The sequence below is a fragment of the Hydra viridissima genome, unplaced genomic scaffold (genome assembly GCF_058129835.1).
Source record: "Hydra viridissima isolate aposymbiotic clone 2 unplaced genomic scaffold, HvirCarnegie_v1 scaffold_10, whole genome shotgun sequence".
NCBI classification, from domain to species: Eukaryota; Metazoa; Cnidaria; class Hydrozoa; order Anthoathecata; family Hydridae; genus Hydra; species Hydra viridissima.
The window spans coordinates 11,632,051-11,659,757 of NW_028324309.1; the positions used below are offsets into that span (position 1 = coordinate 11,632,051).

General features: G+C 29.3%; 6 protein-coding genes across 9 annotated transcripts; 4 read left to right on the forward strand and 2 right to left on the reverse strand.

Annotated features, from left to right (window-relative positions):
- Nucleotides 1–2,166: 2,166 nt before the first annotated feature.
- On the reverse strand, nt 2,167–6,963 carry LOC149883127 (peptidyl-prolyl cis-trans isomerase-like 1). 4 transcript variants are annotated; one of them, XM_090100260.1, is made up of 9 exons: nt 6,940–6,963; nt 6,028–6,822; nt 5,430–5,495; nt 4,096–4,143; nt 3,302–3,363; nt 3,019–3,090; nt 2,749–2,810; nt 2,540–2,627; nt 2,167–2,436 (listed from the first exon to the last, which is right to left on the reverse strand). In XM_090100260.1, exons 2-9 carry the CDS (start codon nt 6,082–6,084, stop codon nt 2,388–2,390), a joined length of 504 nt encoding a protein of 167 aa, XP_089956386.1. In that variant the 5' UTR covers nt 6,085–6,822; nt 6,940–6,963; the 3' UTR covers nt 2,167–2,387. The 4 variants fall into 4 exon arrangements, with proteins under 4 accessions (XP_089956386.1, XP_089956389.1, XP_089956385.1 ...); XM_090100263.1 differs by having other exon boundaries at nt 6,001–6,822; XM_090100259.1 differs by having other exon boundaries at nt 6,028–6,954.
- A 668-nt stretch (nt 6,964–7,631) lies between these two features.
- LOC149883128 (uncharacterized) lies at nt 7,632–8,950 on the forward strand. Its single transcript, XM_090100264.1, has 2 exons — nt 7,632–8,032; nt 8,838–8,950. The coding sequence occupies exons 1-2, from the start codon at nt 7,757–7,759 to the stop codon at nt 8,916–8,918; spliced, it is 357 nt and encodes a 118-aa protein (XP_089956390.1). The 5' UTR covers nt 7,632–7,756; the 3' UTR covers nt 8,919–8,950.
- Nucleotides 8,926–10,392, forward strand: LOC149883129 (uncharacterized). Its single transcript, XM_090101013.1, has 2 exons — nt 8,926–9,062; nt 10,153–10,392. Exons 1-2 carry the CDS (start codon nt 9,024–9,026, stop codon nt 10,390–10,392), a joined length of 279 nt encoding a protein of 92 aa, XP_089957139.1. The 5' UTR covers nt 8,926–9,023.
- A 1,057-nt stretch (nt 10,393–11,449) lies between these two features.
- Nucleotides 11,450–20,212, forward strand: LOC145181733 (putative ammonium transporter 1). The gene is made up of 9 exons (XM_090100265.1): nt 11,450–11,808; nt 11,989–12,078; nt 12,229–12,459; nt 12,585–12,682; nt 12,864–12,992; nt 13,083–13,274; nt 19,028–19,166; nt 19,331–19,540; nt 19,712–20,212. Exons 1-9 carry the CDS (start codon nt 11,793–11,795, stop codon nt 19,927–19,929), a joined length of 1,323 nt encoding a protein of 440 aa, XP_089956391.1. The 5' UTR covers nt 11,450–11,792; the 3' UTR covers nt 19,930–20,212.
- A 2,494-nt stretch (nt 20,213–22,706) lies between these two features.
- Nucleotides 22,707–23,575, reverse strand: LOC149883130 (uncharacterized). Its single transcript, XM_090101168.1, has 2 exons — nt 23,146–23,575; nt 22,707–23,010 (listed from the first exon to the last, which is right to left on the reverse strand). Exons 1-2 carry the CDS (start codon nt 23,221–23,223, stop codon nt 22,729–22,731), a joined length of 360 nt encoding a protein of 119 aa, XP_089957294.1. The 5' UTR covers nt 23,224–23,575; the 3' UTR covers nt 22,707–22,728.
- A 1,103-nt stretch (nt 23,576–24,678) lies between these two features.
- LOC145181112 (lisH domain-containing protein ARMC9-like) lies at nt 24,679–27,252 on the forward strand. Its single transcript, XM_080056118.2, has one exon. The coding sequence runs from the start codon at nt 24,850–24,852 to the stop codon at nt 27,178–27,180; it is 2,331 nt and encodes a 776-aa protein (XP_079912244.2). The 5' UTR covers nt 24,679–24,849; the 3' UTR covers nt 27,181–27,252.
- Nucleotides 27,253–27,707: the final 455 nt, after the last annotated feature.

Here is a 27,707-nt window from a genome sequence, read left to right on the forward strand (position 1 = left end):
AGCGATAATAATTGTGACTAAAGATATTACATGATTACCTTGATGATCTTCATCAAACATATGATCATGCAACATTTAAAAACAGATTTGTACATATTGCGCAAACATTTGATTACTAACATTTCCATTAAGTTCTTTTTATATAAATTATCTGTTTACTCAAATATTCTAAATTCTTTTTTAGCCAACTTACATAAATAAATAATATCAGGTGATGTGTTTATAAGGCTAGTCTTTGGATTTAAGGAATACTGTTTCAGAATCATAAGTGTAGAAGTATTTTCATTTGAAGTTAAAACAAAAACACAAAGATTAAATTTTACAACTTGTATAACTTGCTGAACAACAAACCCAGCAATTTAGTTTACAACATTAACAACATAAAATGACAATGTAAATTTTTCTTTGTTCCAATTTTTTATGGCACACATAAAATTTTTTGCTAGTAAATTTCGATTATTTAAAATATCGAATGCATCATTAATATATGTAACAAAAGTTTCAGTTGGTTCACTATTCTTAAAATTTAAAAGGGTGGTTTGTTTGTCTTATAAATACTTTAATGCCTTTGCCACACTTAAACTGAAAGTCTGAGCTGCATCTTTCACTTTCATTTTTTCCTGTCTCCAGTCAATGAGCTGATTTCTAATTTCAGTAGCGATGTGCAGACCTTCACTATTCTGTATGTCTACTAATTTCTATAAGTATGACCACTCAATAGGATTTCCATTAGTATCATAGATTGCTGGTCTACTTGCTAATATATTTCTTATGAGCTTCAACATGTGTGGAGGATCAGGAAAAAAATGCATAGGATGGTTTGATATCGGATGAGGAAAACAAGTCTTCATATTTTCAATAGAAATATTGGATTCTAAAAACTTTGCCATATTAATATTTGAAGCAGTTCCATCAAACCTAAGTGATATAACTTCTGCACCATTTTTATAAATTGTAGACAAAGTTTAATAGTATTAGCTTTTTCACAACCATCTAAACCATCAATTAAAAAATATGCAACAGGAAGTTTCCAGCGTCCATTCACACACTTTACCATGAAAACTAGAGCTTCTTTTGCTTCGGGTAAATTATCATTATTAGTATCAGCACCAAAATCAACATAACATGAAAATTTATGGCCTGTCCATTCAATTTTTTTTCTAATGGTCATCTCATCTAACATAAATGAACACACAACACGATCAATTTTCTGAGCCTTTTTAACTTTGGTGTGAAGAGTAACTAAAGCTTCTTTACTAAATCCAGGGGAACAGTCAACACTTTTATACCATTTTTGTATAGTTCGTGGATGCTATTATAAAAGTAGTAGTTACATTATTGTAAGGTAGACTTACTGTATTGAATCATTGGTGATATTATCTGAAATAATATTTTGTTTATTTTTTTTAAATGGTTTTCTAGAATTACTAATTTTTCTTAAATGTGTTGGAAAATCTAATATAAAAAGGATTGCATCATTTTTTAATTTCTTTTGTAAACTCCAAGGACTTTCTTCATAACAGTCACTAGCGAAATTTTTACCACAAAGTTTAGATTGTTTACTAGGGGTAAAACCATCCCTCCCCATAACTTTTATCGATTTCCTCCTTAATTCCACATCTTTTTGGAAAACTATGAACAAAAAAAAGTATTTAATAGTTATTTTTGTCCTAAACCGATAATATAAATTGTTTTATGCCCAAACGTGACGTCACGCGCTAAAAGATGTTGCTTCAAAATTGTGTTAATAAAAATTACGGTAAGGCATATCTATGAGTTTATATAATCGAAGAAAAAAAAGTTGATTTTTTCCTTAAAATTTGCGCATGCGTACAATAACAGCGCTACCAAGCGACCGTGTATAAATCTTAAAAAGATTAAGATTAGTCTTCCAAATTCCACCCAAGACAACGTTTCTACCTGAGATTATCAGACAGACAACGTTTCTACCTGAGATTTAAATGTCCTTTTCAAGAAGTTCTTTCCGATGACTCACTCTCTGTAACAAAAAATTAGATATGGGAGTGAGACTATGTTTTAACAACAATAGGATGTTTGGGGTTTAAAATGATTGTGGCTCAATTTTCTTGTTTCAGTTAGCTATAATAATAAAGTCTTAAATAAATGGAATGGGATTTTGGTAATTTACAAATTAACATAAGAGAATTTCTAGCGTGTTGTTTTGTTTACATTCTTTGAGTTATTACTCTCATAAAAGAATAAGACAAAATATGTACTTTCCGGTATTATCACACAACTCGGCAAGCCAAACTTTATTTACTTGGGTTTTTTTTAAAGAGAAATAAAATTCTATTAATCGTAGGCACGTTGCTTCGCCAGCGTTGTGCTAAAGAGTTGCTCTTTATCTTTATTGAATAAATTGCACGTTAGACTCGAGAACAATGTGCTTCAATGATGTAAACATCTTCAGTGGGCCTAAAGAAATAAAACAACCTTAAATCGCTAGATAGAAATGACATTTGCTACATTTTCATAATCGGTAACACTAAAACCCTCCTCTGACACAGAAGCAACTAACCTGTCTGAGGTAGGATCGGTTTGTACCATTCCTATCTTCTTTACGACTTCCATCCCTTTGCAAACACGACCGAATATTGAGTGTTTACCTAAACGTAGGACTCAAACAAAATAAACTTTATATTACAGAACTTTTAAAAATAACGAAACTATAATACTTTAGGTACAAAAGCTTAAAACCTCAAAACAAATCTTAAAAAAAGTATATACCATCCAACCATTGGCAAGGGGCCAAAGTAATGAAGTACTGACTGCCATTTGAATGAGGTCCGCTATAAAGGTTTAAATAAACATAAATCAAACTTACAAAATGTGAATCCATATGATTATTACAAAGTTTGGAAAAAACAAAAAATTCTAACTGTTAAATTTATTAAACACAGTTGTTTGTTAACAGAAAGCTTAAGCAAAATATTTTAGTAAAAAAAAACAACTTTATAAAACTATATTTGTTAACAAAGTATTTTAAAGATCAAATACCTATTTGCCATAGATAATACACCAGCCCCAGTGTGCTTTAGTTCAGGATGGATTTCATCCTCAAACATTGGGCTAAAAAAGTTAAAAAACAAGGATTAAACTTTTATAGAAATCAATAACTTTATTTTTAAAAAATTTAAAAAATAAAAAATGAAAATAAAATTGTGAAAATAAAATTGTGCAAATAAAAAAACAAGAAAATATTTCACAACATACAAAAGGCTACCTAGCATTACAATTTTGTAGTTAACTTATATTTATATACAAAACAAAAATTTCTGACCCATATATTGAAGATCCACCTTTGCCTGTACCTGTTGGGTCACCTGTTTGTATCATGAAATTCTGAAAGAAAAAAATTTCTTATTTAATTCTAAATTTCAAATTTGTCTTTCTTCTAATCCTTTGACTTTAAAAAAAGGTCTAAAAAAAAAGGAGTAATTCTCCCTGAACAACTAAAATAAATTGTTCCTATTGCTTGGAATTCTAGACACATTAACCCAAGATCCTTTTTGTTAGGAAGAAGGTGAATCATTAACAAGCACTTGAAGTATTAACAGGGTTAGTAGTCACCAATAACAGGATTGAGAGAGGGGTGGCCCTTAATCTAGATTTCAAAAAAAAGCTGACAAAAGACAAGGATCAACTTCAATTTTGCCTTCAGGTTGACTGAGACCATTTAAGCCAGTTTTCTAACTGTACTAAAAGAAACCTAGCACATACCAGTTTCAGTGGATGAAACAATGTAATCCTTACTTGGATGCAACACTATTAGTGACAGGACACTTTGACATCAAAAGTTTAAAGCATTACTATTGCAGTTTATGTGACTAACATTCTAATTACTCAATTAAAAATTCTGTAAAAAAGATATGAAAAGCTGAACAAGTGGATGATGAGCATGAACAATTAGTTTAAATATATTGCCATTACTGATTTTTTAACACATATAATATAATATGTGTGTGTTTAAACTTCCCCAAAGGAGAATTTAAATTTTTGGCATAAATAACTTGAACCTCTAAAATGATCAGTGTCTAAGATTAATTAAATATGCAAATACTAAAATTAACTAACCGATATTACTCTGTGGAACTTTGTTCTATCATAGTAGCCTCTTCTTGTCTAGAAAGATTGAATAAAGTAGAGTAAGATTTGGATTATTTTCTAAATAAATACATACAATTAATTGAAAATTATTAACATGATATACTTCGTTTCATATGCACAGATTATGTACACATGCTATGAATTTCTTCATTGGAACCTTGTATAGAGATCACTGAAAACTGAAGAATATTATTTATGCAGTAACTAGAAATGCAGCAAGTGGTTTGTCAGATGAGGAACATAAATTATTGAGCTGAAGGAAACATGTCTTATAAATACATTTGACATGAGTATTACAAAAGATAAAGACCAAAAGCATCTTCTTCCATGGTTATTCCACTGCTCTAATCAAGAAATTGGTTTAAAAAGGTTAGTTTTAAAATAAAAATACCGCAGATCCTTTTTTAAAAATTTGCAGATAATACCCCATCATTCTAAGTGTTCATCTAAATGTTCTAAATGTTCTCTTTCTAAATTTTTATCAACTAATTAGATACAAAAATGTTTCTCATTGTTCAATAAGAAGAAAAAAAACTATTTTTATGCATTTTCTTTTGCTTTGAAACCTGTATTGTATAAAATAAACCAAAAAAAGGAGTTCTAGTAGAAAGTTGGCCATAAGTTTATCAAACCATTAAAACTATTATTACATACATACATACATACTAGAAATGGAGTCATTCAAAGAATTGAAACAAAAATTGGTAAACTATTAAACTGGCTAATATGTTTTGTGGCTTAAGATTAAAAAGAATAAACTGTGCTTTAATAGCTCGATAAAAATTCACTTCAATGTGTTGCAAAAATAAAAGATGTCAAAGATGTAGCTTAATTTGCTTTTCCTAAGAATTTCTGGCATAAACAAATTTAGAAAACAGGCAGCTGAAATCATAATTGCTGAAAGAAAGAGGGTTTCTTCAAACTTAGACAGATTCAGATTATTTTGTTGTCGCAACAAACTAAATTTTCTAGCTAATAATCTTTCACTTGCTACATGTATTTGAAAGATAGGAGCAATCAAATTACATTATACATATATAATGATGATGATGATGATGATGATGATGATGATGATGATGATGATGATGATGATGATGATGATGATGATGATGATGATGATGATGATGATGATAAAAATAATAATAATAATAGTAATAATAATAATAATAGTAACAATAAAATATCTGTATGTAAAAATTATGTCTGTGGATATAAAACAAATTTTAAAATTGCCTTATATTAAAACAGAAAGTAAAAGGACCATAAAGAAAGTATATACAAAACAAGACAAAAATATATACCAACTCTGCAAAGTTTCTACAAGTTCTTGGTGCATGCTTCCAGTATAACTCTACTTCAATATCTCCCTAGTATATACAGCATTTTGAATATATGTACATATATATTGCTTTAAAAATACTTTTAAATCAAAAGCATTAAAACTACATAAAACTACAGTAAACTGAAATAAGGGTAACACCAAAACTAGTATTTAAAATAGCCACCACATGGCTTTTAAAACCTATGCATTTCTTTTGCATAAACTTTGGTAGATTGTAAATCTAGAAAATCCGATGCAAATTTAAGTAGCATCCTCTTCAAATGTCTTCTAATTCTTCTTTTAGTCTTGTATTATATGTCACTGATAAAGTAGTATGCTATAGCTTTTTTTTTACTTTTTTAAAAAGATAAAATAGAAATCAATTAAAAACTTTGAACTAAGTTTAAAAACTTCATTTTTCTGCGTTTGCTTATAAACAATAAAAAATTGTTGAAAACTTCAACAAAAAAAAAGTGAAAATTTTATGTCTTTATCAAAAATATTAAAGTACTTTTTAAAAATTTGTACAAAAACAATTCCTTTTTATTTACCAATGCAATACTTTATTAACCACTGACCATTGATGTATTCAGCTCAACTTTAGGTGGACACCATGTATCTGGAGGAATAGCCATACTTTCTTTCAAAAACCACAGTACTTGTAAACAGTTTCAGATGAACAATTAAAAGTAATCCAATCCACGAAACTCTTTTAGTGATACTTTTTTTTTTTTAAAAAAAAAAAGTATATAAACTAGTTTTACATTTGAATAAAAACAGAAAAAATTAGTCAAATTTAATAAAAACTAATCACTACTAAGTAACAAAAAAAAAAGAAAGATAAACTTAATCCTAAATCAAAAACGTGAGTGTTATGAACTCCACGGTGTGGAATCAAGGCTCTGATGTTACAAAACATCGCCAAAGATAGACTCGGGGCACAACGTCATGAGCGGAGCCTTCAAAGAATAAGTCAGCGTCTTAAAAGATAAAGATTTAAGGTCCTAGGTCAATCCCAAGAATTGCATCACTTTGAGCACTTCATCTCTGTATTAGTATACAGCCTCTCTATAAGAGATTTTCAATAACCTTTAAGGTTACGTCACGTCTTTAATGTTGGCGCGCTTACAAACGGTATTTTTATTCCCAAAAATAAGTCTTTTTTGAGGTGTTTGCAGCAGCAAGTCGATGAATCATCTAGAAACAACTGAAAATTAAGACAACTTATATCCTGTGTGACAATGTGGGAATGCAGTTGTCAACCTGCTACAGGTGGGTCGAAAACATCCGATTCATTCCCTGTAATCACCAAACCTGGTGTCCTCCGAATATCAGCTTTAGCGCTCGCTGTAAATTGCCATGAACAGCGACATCTTCAAAAAGGAAATGAAAGAACAAATAAATGAATTCTTTAAAAGAACTATGTTTAGAATTTCATTCTCAAATCAGCTAGATATTTTAAACTTTGAAATTTTCTACTTTATTCTTACTTGTAGTTTATTTGCATCGCGTTACTTTTAATATTAATATACATATTGCCCGTTTACGTCATTGAAACAACTGTTAATTATCATACAAAAACAGCTTGAGAACTTTGCTTTGTTTGTTTTTTTTTCTTTTTATTTTATAAACCATTTTAATTAGAATGTGGAAAAATGTGGAATGTCGGATTAATCAGAAGTGGGATTGAAAAACGTGAAAACTTAGAAAATCAAAGATAAAAATGCCTATTTTAATTCTTTCACAAAGATATGTTTTAGATTATCCGATAGTTATAGAAAATTCGGTACAAACTGTATTGATTTGAATCTATTTGTTTTTTGACTCTCATTAATCATTCTTACCTGCAATATTGAACCTTCATATATGCGAGCAAATGCTAGACATGGCATCAACTACATAGTTACCTTTGCGTCAAACCTACAACAATGTCATCCAGTCCTCACACTTTCTGAAAGAAAATGTGAACAAATTCTGCAGAGTGCAGTAAGAGGTCGCTGTCGCACAAACCCTAACTCTCTAAATGTCTGTTCTACATGTCTTAATGACGGGGCGAAAAGAAAGCCTCTACCTACTTATTTTTGAAAAACTTCTAAAATTTTTTCCTACTTTAATGCGAGAGATTGTGATGGCAACTATGAAATTGTAATCGGAAACTCTATCAAAGCTGTTTTTCCGAATATAAGAGTAACCGGTTGCAGATTTCATTATATCCGGGCGATTCTCAAAAAGATTAAGGCGATTGGTCTGCAGGTGGAATACATTAATAATTTAATTGTGAGAAAATGGTCTCATAAGCTTATTTCAATGTGCTTACTGCCAGCCAATTTAACAAAACCTAAAGTTGACAAACTTAAAGCTGAAGCTAACCACCACAGCAACGCTGTTGTTAAAGAAAAAAAGAAAAAGTTTATTCACTGTTATGAAAGATATTGGATGCTCCAAAAATCTCCGGAGATGTTTTCTGTTAATGGCCTTCGTCATCGTACTAACAATGTGTCCGAATCATTACACTCAAATATGAATCGCTCTATGACAGAACATTCTGGGCTTTTGCGCTTCTTGGACGAGCTTCAACGAAATGTAAGTCTTTATGTAATAGTAATTTTGTTTTCTGATTGAAAAAAACAGCAATTGAGATCCTATTCTGTCCAATTATAAAGTAGGAACTTAATATTTTGCACGCTGATTACTTAAAGGCACCCGCATGTGTTACTAATACATTGTCTGTAGCACGGAAAAATTATTACGTAATGAAAAGTACAGTCTAGCTCCCATGTGGTCAGCCCAAAAACCATCATTCTTTTAACTACGAAATATAGCATCATGTCGCTGAAGTGTAAACAACATACTTTTGTGCGCTGGCCATGTCAACCTTTGTGCTAACAGAACACAATTTATAGTATGCGCTGTTTTTTTGTTTAAATTTGAAGAAAAGTGCAGCTGATTGACATCGTTTTTGTGTGAAGCATATAGAGAACAAGCTCCATCAATAAAACTGGTTTCGGCGTTTTAAAAATTAGCAATTTTGACACCAGGACAGCGCTCGGCCACATGTTGCAAAAATTGTCAAGGACACTTTGGAGACGCTTCAATGGGATGTCCTACCCTACCCGCTGTATTCATCAGATATTGCTCCTTCCGGCTACAATTGCTTCGGTTGATACTCATGGCCTGGACATGATAGGGTTGATTCTTGGATCGCCTCAAAAGTCGAGAAATTTTTTCAACGCAGAATACGTATGCTGTCTAAAAGATGGAAAATCCTAACAATGGATAGTTCTTTGAATAAAATACATTTCACCAATTTTTTCTGAACAAAGCTTCAAAGTTTCAAAAACAAAAATCCTTTAAACTTATTTGTACTCCCAATATAAATTTTTATTAGGTCATTTATCCAACGGATGTTGAGTTGCACCAGATTCAAAATGGTTTCCAGCCTAGAAGGGAACTGCGTCAAGATCGCTAAAGACAAAATGAGTGTCTCCGTGAGTATGAAGTAAAGCTTGCAAGTGGTGAATGGACTGCAACCAAATTTCTTGAAGCTGCATCATTCCTCTGCAACGATTTGAAAATGCCAAGTGATCAAGAATTGCATGAATTCATTGAACAGGTTAAATATATTTGTTATATATTAGTTAAAGTAATTTTTAAAATTTAAACTTTTAAACAGTAAAACAAGAAAAGTAAATTATATACATAGCCGTGGCGGATCCAGGAAAAATATTGACTGTAGCAAAAGTAAAACCAGAGAACCACAGCAACAGTGGTGTAGCTAGGTGACGGAGGACTGTTTTTTCTTTTTTTAATTTTTCAGAAGATATAGATACCCTTCAAAAATTTAAAAAGTTTTGCTGGCAGAAATTGTTTAATTCTGCGGTGTTACATAATTTAATCTGATCTCTTGAAGAATGATTGTTTGTTTTTAACGCTTAATACAGCTCCTTTTCTTTCATTAAAAAAGTTTATAAACCATATATAAATTAATATTAATTTAACCAAGTTCAATTTTGGTTTTTTGCTACACTTACTACAGGTTCTCTGTTAATGACTTTTAGTTCTTATATAAGACCTCCTTGTTAGTAAAAAGGTGATACTAAATATGTACTCAATATTATAAATGCACGGGGGTAAGCTTAGAGTTGTTTGAAAGCATGACAAACAGGATTTTGCTACAGTTGCAACACATAATTTGCCATTTTATTTCACTCCCAGTCAAAATTAAGTAGCTACGCTGCGAAATTTTTGACATTCTTACAAAAATTTATGAACATGAGAGACAAAACCCTATAAAAACTCGGGTTTTTTATTGCGAAAATTTTATTTTTCGATTTAATAAAATTAATAAAATTTAATAAATTTAATAAAACCTAAAATTTTTCTGTTATTTTACATAAAAATATATATGTATATTTTTATATATGTGTGTGTAGAAAATAATAATAGGTGTAGTCCGATTTGACTGTAGCAATTGCTTCACTAGCTACACCCTGGATCCGCTCCTGCATAGTATTCGTCCCAGGGGACTTGTTGCTGTTATCGAAAGGTGGTGACATCCTTGTTGGGACCCAGTCAAAGGTTACGTCTGCCTATTTCCAAAAGTTAACTTTTTTCTACCAATCATGCCCTGCCGAGGTCCAATGTCTTGCGAATGGCCTTTCAAGAAGGACTTCTACTAATAAAGATACTTTATCATTTTTCAGGAACAAACTGTCAATGAAGAACTTCAATCAAACGAACAAGTTGACTTGATGGAAAAACCAATCGAAAATCTCTGCAAAGTTTACCTGATCAACCGTCTTCAAGTTGTTGTTTTCCCTTGCCTATGCCAGCAATCTGCTGATGCCATTCAAAGTAGTGCAAGAAACCATTGTCCTGTTTGCCGAAGAGCAACATCAGATTTCATCAATTGTTTATTTAAGAACTTTTTTTTATATGTGTAGCATTATAGATTAATATTTTCATAGATTAATATTTTCATTTAATTAATAAATTCGATTTTAGAAGGTTCGGTTCTACGTGAAGATTCTATATTATTCGACTGTTTAATTTAAAGTCTAGTTTAATTTTAAAAATTCGACTTTGAAAAATTCGATTGTAAACGATTCTATCCAAACAAGGAATGTTAATATTTGATTCTAAATAGTTTGATCAATAAAAAATTCGATTGTCAAATTCTTTTCTATTTTTATTCGGTTACGGTAGGTGACACGAAATTCATTTCATGGATGGTTTCCACCTAGTCGAAGTTCTTTTCATGGACGCTTTCAATCCATCGAAATTCTTATCACGTGCGTCAAAGCAAGTAAATACAAAAAAATTTACGTCCCAGTCTTTTAAAAAAGGGCTAATTTGTTTTCTCACAATAGACTGAATAATTTGTATTCTTTGGAAAATATCATTTTAATAAGTAATACACTTTTTTTACTTATCTTCTGTTTTTGATACACAAAAAAAAATATAGTTGAACTTTCAAATCGAGGGAATTTTTTAAAGCTTCTGCTCTAAAGCATTTTCCAAAATTCGGCTCCAGCGTTGAATACCAGTTTTTCGATTTCTAAATTAATATAGTTTATAAAAAAAAATATCTTAAGTATATCAGTATTAGATTTATACATAAATGTTGGTTTTGAATACTTTTAAAATTTTATCCAACCAATAGATTTTTATTTTTTATTTTTATCAAATTCAAGAGAAATTTGCTCATTAAATTCAGGGCCCAAATTCTAGTACTAAAAATTATACTACTAAAACTTATGGTACTAAGATTATTCTAAAAATTGTAAAATGACATTTGTCCATTGTTTGTTTTTCTTTTCTTGCAAGAAAAACTTTTGATGTTAAGATAAAGTTTTTCTTGATAAGCTGAAATTAAACCTGAAATCGTTCTGAGATTTAAAGCGAATTGTAATTAAAGAGGCTGGTTGTTATCATTTCAAAAGCATTACCTCACTTCAATTTACGTCACTTTTTGAGTAGAATAACTACTTGTGCGTATTTAAGGTAATTCTGCAATCTTCACGAGGGATGGACGTTTATTTTTAACGAGCGCACATGTTTACAAAATTGAAATAAAAAAGATTGCTTTAGGTTTTCAGGCTGGAAGCGTTATTTTTTGACATTAAATTTACCTCGAAGGTAAAGGCTCGTTAAATAATTAACATGGAATAACATTAGTAACTCTTTAGCGAAGCTCAATGGTGGAGTCTGCGATGGAGTTTGTATCCACGATTAACTTATCCTTTCAAAAGCTTTTTTTCTAAAGACATTGTCATTTCATTTTTATGTTTTACGAGTCTCTAGAATTTTAATCTGAAATATTTTGATAACTGGAGTAGGAAAGATGGCGGCAATAATTGGTGAGGAAATTTTTAAATTTAGATCATAATAATTTTGCACAATCAAAACGAAACTACTCGTTATAATTTTTTTTTTTCTTTTTTTTTTTTTTATCTTAACATGCTATATAATATTTGCTAAAATAAAAAGAATTGAATAAAATATTTTTTCTAAAAAAAGAAATTTTATTTCTTACACAGCTGCTGCTGGAGGTTTTATACTTCTTCATGCTGCGCAGTGCCAACCAAAAGATTCGACATCGATCATTGTTACCAATCTTCTAGGGATCGGTAAAAAAAACATTATTAAAGTAGTATACTAAACCACTTTGTACCCGTTCTTTTTAACTATTGCTCAGTTTTAATGGAGTAAAGTTAATTATCCAAATAAACTAATAAACTTTAGATAATTAAGTTCTTATCATACAAATCATCTTTCAGCCGTATCTACTATTGCATATTGGGGATGCGGTTATGCATTTGCTATGGGAGATTCAGCAAACTTCTTTCTATCTCACTCCAGGTTTTTTTTGGTCGATGCTCAAACGAAGGACTTTATGCAATTCTCGTACGAAGTCTCTCTCACAAGTTTAGTTATTGTTCTTGTTAACAGCGGGTTTGTGTCACGATTGAGACACTGGATTTACCCTCTCGTTGCAATTTTGGTTTCAGGTATATGCTTAAAAAAAAAATAGTAGTAATAATAAAAATAAAACTCGTAGAAGTATTAAAAGTAAAGCCATTGTTAATTACTGATTTGAAAACGATTGACTCCTGCATTTTAACTTGTATTCTAGGATTTACCTATCCGTGTGTACGCCATTGGACCTCGCATCCAAGCGGTTGGTTATATAAAGGAGTTTGGTTTAGTAATGGAACACATATTTGGTACGAGGTAAATCAGAAATAGTTATTACAGTAAATAACAAAGTTGTTATAAATTGATTTATATCAGTTTTTAACATTTATGTTAAATATTTTATCAAAAAATGGTTAATGAGTGGTTTCTTAATGTTATATTTTTTATACATGTTTATATAAAGACTCTGTAGTTGGTTCCTTAAAATTATTTTCAGGACGTCTTTGGAGCCGGCTACATACACGTGTTTGCTGGAGGCGCTTCTTTGATTGGCACCATTTTACTTTCGCCGAGGAGAGAACGACAGCAGAAGTATTTTCCTCCTCTAGAGGGACAAATCACACCAGTAGGAAAAATAATGGAGATTTTTAGCAAGTTTATAGGAATATTTTGTGTTTTTTTCCAAACAGTTTGTATATAATCCATGTCCATTTAGCTCATGCTCGTCGGAGGAACATTGGCTCTGTTTGGACTTATCTCAAAGAATTCTTCAACACCTGAAGCCTTTGTAAATAACATATTGGCAGCTCATGCGTCGGCATTGGTTGCATATGCTTTCAGACGAATGAGGGTACCTGGAAATTTAAGTGGAACTAAAGCTTTCTTAAATGGTGCGATAGCTGGATTGGTAAGTATATTACTAAAATTCAATGTTTTTAAGTTTAGTTTTATAATCCGTAGAAGAACGTAGATAATTTATTTTTAAACTATCTTCATCCGTAAAATCTGAAGTTTCCCCTTTTAAATGAGAAGAAAAAAATCGCGCGAGTCTAATGTTAAAAAAAAAAAAAAAAGATGTAAATATTATTTCAATATAAACATTTAGTATTTTTTCAGCCATAGTATAAAATTAAAAAAAAAAATTCAATTTACGAGGAAAAGCTTAATTTGATTTGTATCTATTAAAACTAAATTGTATGTTATAGTAACAAGGCCGTAACAAGGCCGTAACAAGGCAAAAGCACTAAGAAATTTGAATTTTGAAATGATCGGTTGCAAAGGTTGAAAAGTTAAAAAAACGTTGAGTTTACTGCTTTTTATGAGGAGGCTATCTTCGTTACTAATCCATTGATTGCCGAAATTGATTATGATTAAAGACCATCCTTCACAGACTTAACCTATGAAGAAAGACAATAACTTAGGTTGCTACATTTTGCCCCAGTATGACAGCAGAGTATCTAAGATTTCTTTCGTATTTAGTAACACAACTTTACAGTTTTTACACTTGGTATTTTTTTTCCTTCTTTTTTTTTTACTATAGATCCCTTTCACTACTACTTTCTCCCCCTTAACTTTATGATTTATCATGATAGAGAATTTTATACTTATTAAGAATTGTATAAACCACAGGTCTCAAAATCAATGTAACTTGCTCTAATCTGAAGTTGATAGTAGAAGAATATACAACAAATCGCTAATATTCACCATCTTGAGTAAACTAACTTTGCGCTTGATTTTGTATTCAAAAGCAAAACGTTCTAACCTGGTTTTTACTATGAAAAGGAATTTAAAAAGGTTTTTGATTTTATCTGACAGGCAAATGAGTTTAAAACAGGTTATTTTTAAACATGTGATTCATTCTTGTGAATTTTATAACTAAATATATGATTATTTACAAAAAAAAAAAAAAAAAAAAGATCTTTTTAAACCATTTTTTTTAACTTGTTCTGAAACTTTACTTTTTATATTGATACGCATCATAATAATAATAAGAAAAAAAAATTAAAGGGTTATCTTGAAATTGTATAAGGAAGTCAATAGAAAATATATACTTTTATTATAAAACTTTTTAGTTGTTTTAAAGTTTCTTAAAGTCTGTAATGAATAAAATATTTTTTAAAATCATTTCATAATTTTTTAAAAAATATTTTAGACAACGAAGTAAAATACCAGCAAAACAGTGTGATGCGTGTGAAGGGCGCACGGTGGTCAGCTTTGAAGCAAATCGCGCAAAAACTATTTTTAACCTTAAGAAAGCTTTTTTATTCGCAATTTATTTAACTATGTCTAAATCCAGAAACAGTATTCTATTTCAATGCAAAAAAAAACACACGAATATTGCTTAAATATAAGTTTTATTTTAAAAGTTGTCAATCACTAACTTTAGATAATTTACTTCCGCCGATGCTGACTGACCATTAAACAAAGTTAATTTTTTTCAAAAAGTGCAAAAAGTATGATTGGTTTTGCCTAATATACACTGTATAGGTTATAAATATTATATTTTTACAAAAGAAGATGAATGGAGAGAAAGAAAAAGAGCACAGAATATATTAAAACTTGCTGTCGCTAAGGTAGGTACCTGTGATGCATTTTAAAAACTTATCACACTGATCAAGAACTTGAAACACCTTTTTAAACATTCAAATTAAATCATAATTGTTCATATTTAATCAAAATTTTGTCCATGTTATGATTCCATCATGAACTTTTTTAAATCTGAACTTAAGCTATTTTTATGGCATGACCAATGAAATCGTTGTAAGGTAAGTGTGGGTATTAAGGCCCGGCGGGTAATAAGGCCCACTAAACCAAAGTTAGGGAAAAAATAAATTGTGAAACTTTTTTTCGACATTAAAATATTAGAGTTATCTGGTTTTATCACTGGCAGCAAAAAAAAATCAGCATTTCTTTACCGCGCATTCGACAAAGGTGGGCCTTAATACCCATACTTACCTTATAGCAAAAATATAGCTGCTGAATTATTCTTTAAAAAAACTGCGTCGAAAACTGAATATCTAAAAAATTTGTTTTTACTATTAGATAACCCGTATTGAACATATTAAGACCATGTTTTAATGAGACCATGTTTTAATCAGAATTTTTTAGTTTTTTTAACGGACTAAATTCGCTAATTTGGCTTATTGCCGTCCCCCTCCCCCCTATCCCAACACCACCGCACAGTGGAAAATTGAAGAGCAACAGCATATCATAAATGTTTGTTACTAATGTCGCTACTGTCATTAAATTTCAATTTTATTTAATAGTTTAATGGTCAATCATTACTATAATGCAGGAATTTCACATAACTTTATGTAAAAATAAAAGATTTGAAGCCCTACTGTTTATTACTTTTGCGGATGTTCATTTCAAACCTGTTCGCTTCATCACTCTAAAAGTTAATTTTCTATAAAACTTTCTAGGAATAAGTATAAAGTATTATACATTTTTGAAAAGCTCATGTTATGGAGATTTTAAGAAAATTATACATTTTTACTTATATGGTTCAGTTTAGGAGTAATTATTTGAACAATAAAATAAATTAAAAAAAAAATATTCTTCAAGTTCACTGAGACTTTTGGTAGTTACCCACGCTTCCCCACGCTTTACATTTAATGTAGTATTGTAGCCTAGGTGTTTATTAAAAACATGTATAAGAATGAGTTGCAGAAACGTGCGGTTTCCGAAGTTATCGAGAAAAGAGTGATAAAAGTAAAAAAACAGAAAACCGCTTTTTATCGTGGTTTCAAATTTTGTTCATTTATAACAATAGCTTGGTATATGTTTTTTAATTTATTATCAATTTTTTATTGATACCATGGCATTGTTTTATTTTTGCACTCCTTTTGTGGTGAATGTACACTGCCAATATATAAAGAATTGAAACATTTATATCAGTATAACAAATTCATAGTGGAAATTAAATCGACTCGTTTGAGTATTGAATATTACTTAAGTTACTTTTGTGACTTGTTAAAATGACAACTTTTAAGTGTTTGAAATGTAAATTATTGCTTTCCTATAATGATGGAGGAAAGACAGTTGAGGCACTGTCAACAATTTTAAAAGGAAATTATCAACTTTCTGAGGACAACTTGTGTTTCATCATTAGTGATATTTAAAGGCACATTGTTCCGTCTTTTAATAAACGATGGATACTGGCGTCACGGAAAAAGGAAGCTTTTTTATCTAAGAACAGTGATTGGTTGGATATTAAGTATCTTTACCTAACTCAGAAGAGGCAATTACCGACTCCACGCCATCTACTTCTTTTGAAAAACGCGGAAGGCCGTGGGTGTCTTATGGAGATTCGTCAGAATCCAGCAAAAAAAGAAAAAATTCCATGTTACTTAAGGAATATGGATTCCAGCATATCTTTAATACATATCTTCAGGCATTGCATTCAATAGGAGAAGAAGCAGAAGCAAAACTTGTGGAATCATTAAGGATTGCTGATAAAGACAAAAAAAAATTAATATCGAGTTTTATGGAAAACGCAAGCCAGAAAAATATGCTAACTGATGAAGAAGCACTCAGCGTGTTTATTGATTTAGATTTAACAAAAGCACAATATTTGTACATGAGGAAGGTGACAAATGAACGAAACAGTTCCATATTTCCACCATATTGTAAAATTCAAGAAATTAAACAGACCTGCTATCCACCATCTTCTGCAATAGAAATTAAGAACACACATCCGAAAATTCTGGAACTGCAAGATTTATTGGATCACACTGTAGCTAGAATTTTGACTATAGATTCCGTGTACAGTATTGAATTCAAGCATTTACTTTCATATAGTAAATGGGCCTGTGATGGTTCCTCTGGCCAAAGCCAATACAAGTAGAAACTTCCAGAGGAATCTGAACTTATTTCTGATGCAAATTTGTTTACTAGTTCTTTGGTGCCTATCAAACTAATTGATAAAGTAACTGGCGCAGTTGTTTGGCAAAATCCGGCACCTTCATATGTTCGGTTTTGTCGATCTATATGCAGAGAGTTTTGCAAAGAGACTTCCAAGAAAACTAAAGCCATTGTAGATGAAGTAAAGAGCCAAATAAACACTTTGCGTGAAATGTGCAAGAACTTGATGAAGATACTCTGCAGCTTTTGAAAGTCAACGAACTGATTTCAGGAACTGAAAGTCCCTATGTAGTTATGATATAGTACCTTTAAGGTGGTACCAGGGTAAAAAACGGCTATTTTTGATAAAATTTTGAAAAATACCAAAATTAATGTTTTGAATTCTTAAATCTACCTATTTCAATAAGCGTTTTGCAAAAAGTCAAAAATCTTCTTAATTTTAATCAAATTTGGCCTTTTTTTAAAGAGCAGTTTGGTTCTTGCTTCATAACAACGACTTTAGAAACGCCTTTTTTCTCTCTTAAATCTAAATTTTTCAGAAAAAATAACTTTTCATAGAAAATAGATAATGGGCTGAAATTTTACAGGTTTAAAGATGAACATATTACGAATGTTGTCTGTGAAGCAAATTTTTGTTATTTTTTATTTAAAACTCATTTTTATCATGCTTTGGTCCCAAACTACCCTTAGTTTTATATCTTAAAGTTCGAATGTCAACCTGATAAAATTAAAAATGTTTTAAAAAATTCTGTTTCATAGACAACATTCTTAATACATTAAAGAATTCATGTTCAAATCTTCAAGCAGTTTTGACTCTTTTTGAGTTAGTTATATTAGATGAAAGAATAAGCAGTTTTGGGGGTTACATAACACTAATTATGCGCATAATTAATGACATCATCACTAAAAATTTTTTTTGGGCTACTGTTTTATATATTTTTTTTGTTCATTAATAGAAAAGAGCTAAAGTCTATTAATAGCTTTCAATTTCTTGTTAAAAAGTTACCTTTACCCTGGTACCACCTTAATATACCTATACATTATTTCGTCGCCTTAGAGGGCAGAGGTTCTATCTCCATGTTGTGCTCAAATTCAACTATGACTTTAAGGGACATCTTCAATGTTAATAATTTCAAAAAAGTTGAGTTATTCCTATCATGTTTGATAATTCTAATTGATCAAAAAACATTAGCACTAACAAAAAATGAAATTGCTGATTTATGCTTAATGCTCAAACTTTGTTTTTGTTCTCCTGCAAAACTACCCAAAATGGAGATAGAACCTCTGCCCTTTAAGGCGACGATTTCATAAAAGCAACTATTTAAAAATTGTTATTAAGAAACTGTTTTAAATATTTCTATAATTAGTAGGTAAGCACTTTATGTATTTTTCGTCGTTTATAATAATTTTAAGGTATTTTCATACATTTGTAAAGCATTGTGTTAAAGTGTAAATTAACAATCTGCCAATTTTGAAGTTTTTGATTTTTATTTATTTATTTTTGATATTGTATTACAAAAAATTCTTATAAAAAGTATTTCTCAAGAAGCGTCATATACTACTTTACATTTGTGCAAAATTTCAAATCTCTATTTTTAGTAACAAAAAAGTTATCGATTTTTGGTCCGAAACACACCTTTATTTTCCACTGTGCACCGTGTTGGGATAGGGGGGAGGGGGACGGCAATAATTAGACAACATTCGAATCGCAATCCCTATAAAGTTCTAATTAATATTTATTTTTAGAGCTTAAAGAAAATTTAATTTTAAAAACACTTTTTTGATCTTTTTATGAAGGTGAGTGTTTCCTGCAATCCAGAAACATATCACGCTTATGGTGGCTTTGTAATAGGAGTTGTAGGAGGACTAGGCTTTGTATTGTGGAATCTTATACTTCAGTTATTACATGTTGATGATCCAACACAGACTGTTTCTGGTAAGTGATTTTTAGAATGGTTTGCTCCTAAATAACTACTGTTTTAGTTAATCCCTGTAAGATTAAAGTGTGTATTATTGTTATTGTAGTGTAAAATAAACAATTTTTGTCTAAATTTTTAAAATTATGATGTTAATTTAGTATTCAATATTTTCTGTTTCTAGTACACCTTGGAGGTGGCCTTTGGGGATTGTTAGCTGGACCTTTATTTAGTAAAAGTGGAATCCTTTACCATGGAACAACATCAAACTTTAAAAACTTTGGATGGAATCTGTTAGGGGGTGTTGCAATATTTGTATGGTCAGGGATATCGCTTTTATGTCTTCTTATCTTATTTATCTTATTCAAGATAGCAAAACACAACAATGGTATAGGTAAAACTATTTTTTTTTTTTAAAAAAAAAAATATCACCCAAACCAATTTTAAAGTTTCTTGATATTGTTTAAATTTTTTTTTTTTTGTGTGTAGAAATTTTCTTTACATAAATTTATATTGTTTTTTTTACTTTGCTGATTTATGATTTTACTTGTGCTCTAAATTTTAGTTGCAGAAGCAGGACTTGATTTGATAGATCATGATGAACCTGCTTTTCCTGATCGTGATACATACTCGCATACAAAGACTGATGGATTGAGCGATATATTCCTAGACCGCTTAACTGCAAAAAGTAATTTTATTAATGAGCCCTCATACTTACTTAAACCAACTTCCAATGGTAAAGAGAGAAATAACGAATTGTTTTTTCAAATGACAAGTTCATAAAGGCTGCAGCAAATGTACCAGAAGCAGCAATTTTCCAGTTTTTGTTTTTAAATTTTTTTTTAAAAAGAAATGAAACTTTCAAACAATAAAAAAAAGATAAATGACTGCTATTATAGCCATCTATGTAATATCTATAACTTTTTCTTATATTAACAAACCTTACTGCACACAAATAAAAGGAAATACTTTTGTGTAGTTGCTTATTAAAAAAAAAAGGAATTGCATTAATTTGTTTAATTAATTTTTATAATACAAGACATTTACAACTCTTACTCTAAACAAAGGCTTTTTTTTGGCAGTGCCCAACTTATAGGTTTCTGTTCTAGCCCTTAATATTTAAAGCTGATGTTTATTTTTTTATATATATATAAGACTAAAATAACCTACTAATTCCTTAATGATAAGATTTTCTTAAAAATTGGTCACTGTTTTGGTTTGTTTAATATCAAACTGCAAATTGTTCCAAATTGGAATGACATGATTGGTAAAAAAAATTCTTCTAAATGAATAACTACTGTTCTTTGAATTATATCTTTAATTATGCTTAATGTCATAAGATTAAGTAAAACAAGTCTTTGCTGAAAATGAAAAATGATATTTTTTATTTTTTTAAAAACAAAATCAATTTGTAAAAAATCTACAGAAATGAGGAACATCTACCAAAAACCTCATAGAGGTCTAGCTTCCTCTTGGGGTTGTAACTTCTCAGAGAAGTAATTTATGTTTCAGAACTGCAATCATTAATCATCATTAGAAAACTTTCTCAGAAATTTTCTGGTAAAATGTTCATATTGTTGTCCTCCTGTGCTTCCTCACATAGTAATTCAACAAAAATAGTATATAAATATGGAATACTTTTTAATAAAATTGTTTTACAAAGATGTTTTGCTAAAAAACGGTTGGTCTCTCAAGTGAGCAAGTTTGTGTAAACTTTTAAATTCTTGTTTAACCTCTTTAAAATCAAACTCAGTTAACTTTTATATTTCTGTCATGACTGTGGAATACTCTGAGTTGACCGAAAATTGTTTTTGTATTTAGACAAGAAACTAAGATTTTGAAAACTGAAACTCAAAATTTTTCAAAATTGAACATATGATTATCAACAACCTCTTTAAAGATATCACCTTTACGAAAATTATTGAATTATTATACTATCATCATTATTACTATTATTATTATTATCATTATTATTTTTACTATGACCATAAGTACATTAAAATCATTTAAAATTTCAATTAGCATACTCTAAGAAAAAAAAAGATAATTAAAAAACATTGTACACTGTTTACGAGTTAAGTTTGTGAAATCATATAAAAGCAGTTTCTTTTACATCCAAATTTAATGAAACCAAATGTTTAATATATAACAGAAGGTCAAAAAAATGTAAAACAAATAATTTATTTTACAGATTTCAATTTTTGAAAGTTTTAGAGGGCATCATAGTTAGTTTACTTTTTTGCTAATGCGTTGCCAAGCAAATAAATTAGACACTGTTTAAAAAACCTGGGGCCAATGCTATAAACATAAAAAACGAAGTTTTTTCCGTAAAACACGAAGTTTTTACCGTAAAAAGCGAAGAAAAAAAAAGTCCATTGCTATAAACATTCTAAAAACTCCGTTTTTAAGATAAAAACTTCGCTATTAAATCCAATGCTATAAACGAGCAAGGGAATCGCCTTTTCAGATAAAAAATGCGTTTTTTCGAAAAAAAACTTCAGATAGATTTTTGATCTCAATTTTAGATATTTTCTTCGTGATTTTTGGCGGCCATTGTTGGAACAACGTTAGCGCTTCAAAATCATTGAACATTCTTTGTTTGTGTTTTTATGCAGATATTTTATAGATAAAGCTTAAAAGGATTTTGGTAACTTCATAATAAACTAATTACTTAAAAACTGCATTTAATCTATTATTCAGTTCCTTGTTGTGCTTCGTTAACAATGCATGTATGAATTTAAAATTCCATACTTATTTATGAATGTTTTCGATAGTAATTCTGGTTAAACAAATTTTTCATAGTGTTTGACTAAAGAAAAGTTTAAATAGTCGATAAATATGCCATATAATACACAAATACACAACAAAATAATACACAAATACACAACAAATAAAATGCTGTCTAAAGAACTTAAAATGTTACTAGAAATATAAATAAGAGAAAACAAAGAGGTTCTTCTTGGGAAGCTTAGTATGTTTTAATTAGCAAACTATTTAAATAAAAATATGTATTGCTACATTATATTTTATATATATGTATATATATGTATGTATATATATATATATATATATATATATATATATATATATATATATATATATATATATATATATATATATATATATATATATATATATTTCATGTTCTCAGAGACTGTCATGGAATCTTTACCAACACAATTTATAGTATTATACAGTGTAGGAGAAGCTATTTTCAATGTTAGTGTATTAAGTTAATAAAACTATTGGAAGTATATATATATTTACATGAATGTAAAATCTTTATTTAGAAATATGATTGATTACATACTTATATTATGTTAATATATACTATATATTACATACTTATACTATAACATTTGTAAATATATATTTAAATATATATATATATATATATATATATATATATATATATATATATATATATATTTAAATATATATTTACAAATGTTATAGTATAAGTATGTAATATATAGTATATATTAACATAATATAAGTATGTAATCAATCATATTTCTAAATAAAGATTTTACATTCATGTAAATATATATATACTTCCAATAGTTTTATTAACTTAATACACTAACATTGAAAATAGCTTCTCCTACACTGTATAATACTATAAATTGTGTTGGTAAAGATTCCATGACAGTCTCTGAGAACATGAAAAAAAATATTTGTGCCAATAAAATGAAGAAATACCATTATTTGGAAAAGTACTGAAATGCTTTTATTTCGCTTAGTATAATGTTGCAAATCATCTTTAAGCCTAGTTTCTAAAAAATCTAATACAGCTCTTGGGACTCGATACTGCTCTCGAAAAACGTTGTCAGAAACATCTTCGTTAAAAAAGCGACCATTAAACTAAAATGATATTGAAAAACAAAACAAAAATATAATTTCTGCGCCTATTTAGTATGATTTCTGATTTTGTTCGATAAAAAATCATTAAAAAAATATATATATATAGTAATTTTAAGTAATGTTTTAAACACCAACCTCTCGAGGCAATCGGTGGCGAAGCTCATTTTCTGCAACTTCGAAATCTAAGTCTTCATCCGAAAAAATTAAATTCATGTTTCTACTTTAATTTTACACAGATTTTTTAAACACCAAATACTAGAATTTAAAAATATTCATAAAAATAGAATAGACAGCACAGCATACTTAATGACTAATTAAATTCATTAAGTAGGCCTAATAAATAAAAGTTACAATAAAAATTACTATTATATTACTACTATATATTACGGATAAAAAAAGTTCGTGAATTTTAGTGACGTTTACGTTTTATGCTTTATAGCAATGGGCGAAAAAAATACAAACAGCGATAAATTCTTCGAGATTACGAACTTTTTTTCGTACGTGAAAAATTGCGTTTTTACGAAAGATTTTTTTTCTCGAAAAAAACTTCGAATTGTTTATAGCATTGGCCCCTGATATTACGGCGCTTCTATTTAAATATTTAAAAAATGGTGATATTATAAAATAGAGCATAAGAATTTTAAATAAAAATAAAGCATGATAGGTTTCTTTTTTACACTCTTTTACTGTTTTAAGGGAAATTCTACTAAAATTTGTTTTTGTGTTTGTTTTTCCCAATTCTATGCTCTATTCATTTTTTGCAGTCATCTATTAAGATGACGGTAAAATTTGAATTGACGGTGCAGGTATACTGTGAATAATATCATAATCTTCAGAAAAAGATTCAAAACAAATAACGGCCGCTCTTTATGCTAAACTCGAATATATTCAGTTTCTTTAAGCAAACGATAGTTTTATACGATTTCTCTCTGAGTTTCTATTTTTGAAGTTTTTAAAACACAATGATGAAGCCTAAAACCATTCTACTATTAAATATAGATAAAAAAAAAAAGATAAAAATATAAACAATATGAGCGAAGAACCAAAAAAAAAGTAATTTATAAAGTTGTAGTTTGTTTTTTTATTATAGAAAAAATAACCCATTCACTGAGTAATATGCTTTTAAAAGTATATACATTTTACATTGTGACAGAAACATATTACCTGTTTAAACATATATTTATCAAAACTGCTTCTTCTTGGTGTATTGTATCAGCTAATGGCGTATCATGATCATGATGGTAAAACTAATGTAAAGTTATTTGCAATCAATAATAACTCTGCAAGTTGCAAATCTATAAACTGGATGAGTATAAATGCATACGTAAACGTATCGTTTGATAAAAACAGAAAACTTTTCTAATTTACTGACAATTTTACTATTTTAAAATAAGATCAGTAGCAAGAGAGTTCCTTTCTGTTGTTTTAACTCATGTGCGTCACTATGGGCCAATCTTATAAATCAGTTTACGATCGTAGCACAATTCGACGCATGTAGGCGTAGTAAGTTATTTTAAATGTTAAGATAACATATTTTTTTATAAAAAGTAATTATAGATTTTGATTAGTTTTCAAGTTCTTATTTTAAAATAAACGGTTTTGTAACATTGGCCCGATATCGATTCCTTGTCGGCTAACAAAAATCTATTTTTTCCGGACAAGTGGTGTCCAGTTTCTTTTGCGATTGGTTACCCTGTTTACTGAGTAAAAAGTGAAAAACAACAATGGCATAACTATTACGGCACTGTGTAAACACTGAAGTCAGAGAATTTATCTTCCTTTCTTCTAAATAAACGTTTGGTTTGGTTTGCAAAGCTTCTCTAATTTATTCAAAGGAATATGAAAGAGATTCAAATTCACAGTATTATTTTAGACCATCTGAAGGCAACCAAATTTAACGACACTTTTAATGCATACAAAAAGGAGCTTGAAGAAAATGGAGTTTCTTTAAATGAAGAGGATTTGCTCATTCCAACTATAGAAAAGTTAGATATCAAAGAGGTTCATTTAAGTCTTATAAAAGCTTTTGATGAAGGAAATGCAAAGCTATTTTGGAAGCTTTGGGATAAAAATGTTGTAAATAAAATTAATAGTCATGATAGTGATAAATCCCAAAGACTTGAATTTTCAATTCATTTGTATTTTGCTGTTTATTGCATAATTTACGAAAAAAAAGAAAATATTTTACCAATTGAAGTATCTATGTCAGACTTTAAGCAGTATCTTGAAAATAAAGGAGCTTTGTTAAGTCAAACCACTGAGTTCATATCATTTTATGCATTACCATTTGTACCTAATCCCAAGAATCATCCTGCTTTCAAAATTTTGTTTGAAAAGAACTGGAGAGACAACTTGAAGTCTGATTTACAGCTTTTTTTAAATTACACTCTAAATACAAAAGACCAAACTTACTTAACCTGGATGCTTGAAAAAGTATCTGCTTCTCCAAATATAGATGAAAATAATGAAAGAAAAAACTTTGAAGAGAAGTTTGATGCATTAAAACATGAAGCTAAAGAGCATGAGTTTAGAGCAAAAAGCTGTATGCTAAAGTTAAATAAGCTTAGAGAAGAGTACCATAGTTTAATAGGGATCTCAGCTGAATTAGTTGATTCACTGGAGCAGTGCATTCGTGGGAAATTGATATCACCTGAGTATTTAGTAAATATTTGTGAGCGCTTATTTATGAAGAGTGAAGAAATAGATATTTCTAAACCTGGGCATACCGGAGACTTAATAAGAGCTTCATTTTCTAATGAATATGCAGCAAATGCTTATTTTCCTGATGATAGTTGCTTTGCTCTTGACTTTGTAAAAATTAAGTCAGATTTAGTAGGTCAAATGTCTGGACGGAAAAAAGGTTTTCTTTTGCAGGCTCTTATATGGCGTTTAACACAATTAAATTCTATTGAAGCACGTGAACAATCAATTACATCTTATATTTCAGCTGATATATTTGGTTGTTCAAGAAGATCATCTGTTGAGCCATATATTAAAGTTATATTTTCTTCCCAAGATACAATTGCTATTGAGTATTTAGCACGTTTTATCAACACAGTAGCATCTTTTGCTGTTGGTCGACTTCATATTTCTCAATCACAAACATTTGTAAATGAACTGATTGCTTTAATACTTAAAACAGAACGAAATACACTCATAAGTGAAAATCTTCTTGGTGCATTGCAAAAGCTTAGCTTGAGACGTACTGTTCAAGATTTGTTAATCAAATCATCAATGATTGAGTGGTTGCTATTAGGCTTAGAAGAACCAGATATGTTATCTGATTATGCCCTAGAGTATACTGTTGCACTATTGATGAACTTATGTTTGAGAACTATTGGTAAAAAGAGATGCATTAATAATGCTAAAAAATATTTAAAACTATTAGTAGATTTACTTAGTTATGAAAATGAAGAAATCAAGCCATATGTAAATGGTACATTATACAGTTTATTAGCTGTCCCATCTATTCGTAAAACAGCTAAAAAAATTGGGATGGAGGAGCTACTTAATTTATACAAGCATGATCAACAAGATGAGAGACAAATAGATTTTATAATTAAACAGCTCAATGTAGATGATGAAACAAGTTTAGATGAAGATATGGAATCTGATGGTGAAGAGGAGGAGGATGAAGAAGGAGATGCCATTGAAGCTGAAATGGGGAAGGAAGAGACTTTAATTGCAAATAAAGATGAACAGGAAGGGGAATCTCTACTATCCTCTAAATACCTGCTCCATGTTAAAAATTCAAGTTTAGTTCTAAAGAAATCAAGTAATATTGAAAAAGATCAACCTCTGATGAGGCCTATAACTCCTGCTTCAAAACTTAATAGAAAAAAATTGAAACTATCTGGGAAATCAGAATATTCAGATACAAAAGGTCAATTAATACTGAAACCTCAAATTGAACCCACTCCACAAGTTAGAATAGAAAGACCTCGCACCCAGTCTGGAAAGAAGGTTCCCGCAGACCAAAATGAACCTACTAGTGAACATAAAAACAAATCTTTATCAAAAAAATATAAAGAAGCTTTTGCATCTCGTCCAAAGGTTCCGAGAACTCCTGAGTTTAATGATGGTAATATAGTTGGTTCAAAGACACCTCCTCTAACTCAATCACTATCTCCAACAAGACCATTGTCTAGTAAAAATTCTTTAAATAGATAAAGTTGTTTAAATTTTATTTGTGTCTGCATATTTTTTGTATAATATCAGTTTTACTGAAAATCTAATACAAAAGTTTTTTTTAATGCACTATATACAAAAAGTTCAGATGTTCTATCAATCTTCAACCTACTGTTTTTTGTATTTGCTTTGATTTTAACTGTTTTATCTATGGCATTTTTTTTCTAATCAATATATATATATATATATATATATATATATATATATATATATATATATATATATATATATATATATATATATATATATATATATATATATATATATATATATATATATATATATATATAGTTAAATCTTTGATTTTTCTCACACTTTTTTTTTTTTTTTTATCACTCTGACTTTATAACAATGCTAAATTGACATTATTTCAAACTGTTGTAAAATTAAATTTCTCAAACTAATATAAGTTGTTATAAATTTTAAAGTTGTTAAAGATATGATTAATATATAAATAATATATATTGTTTCTTTTTTACAAATGAGTGGAGATTTTTTTAGATGTACTT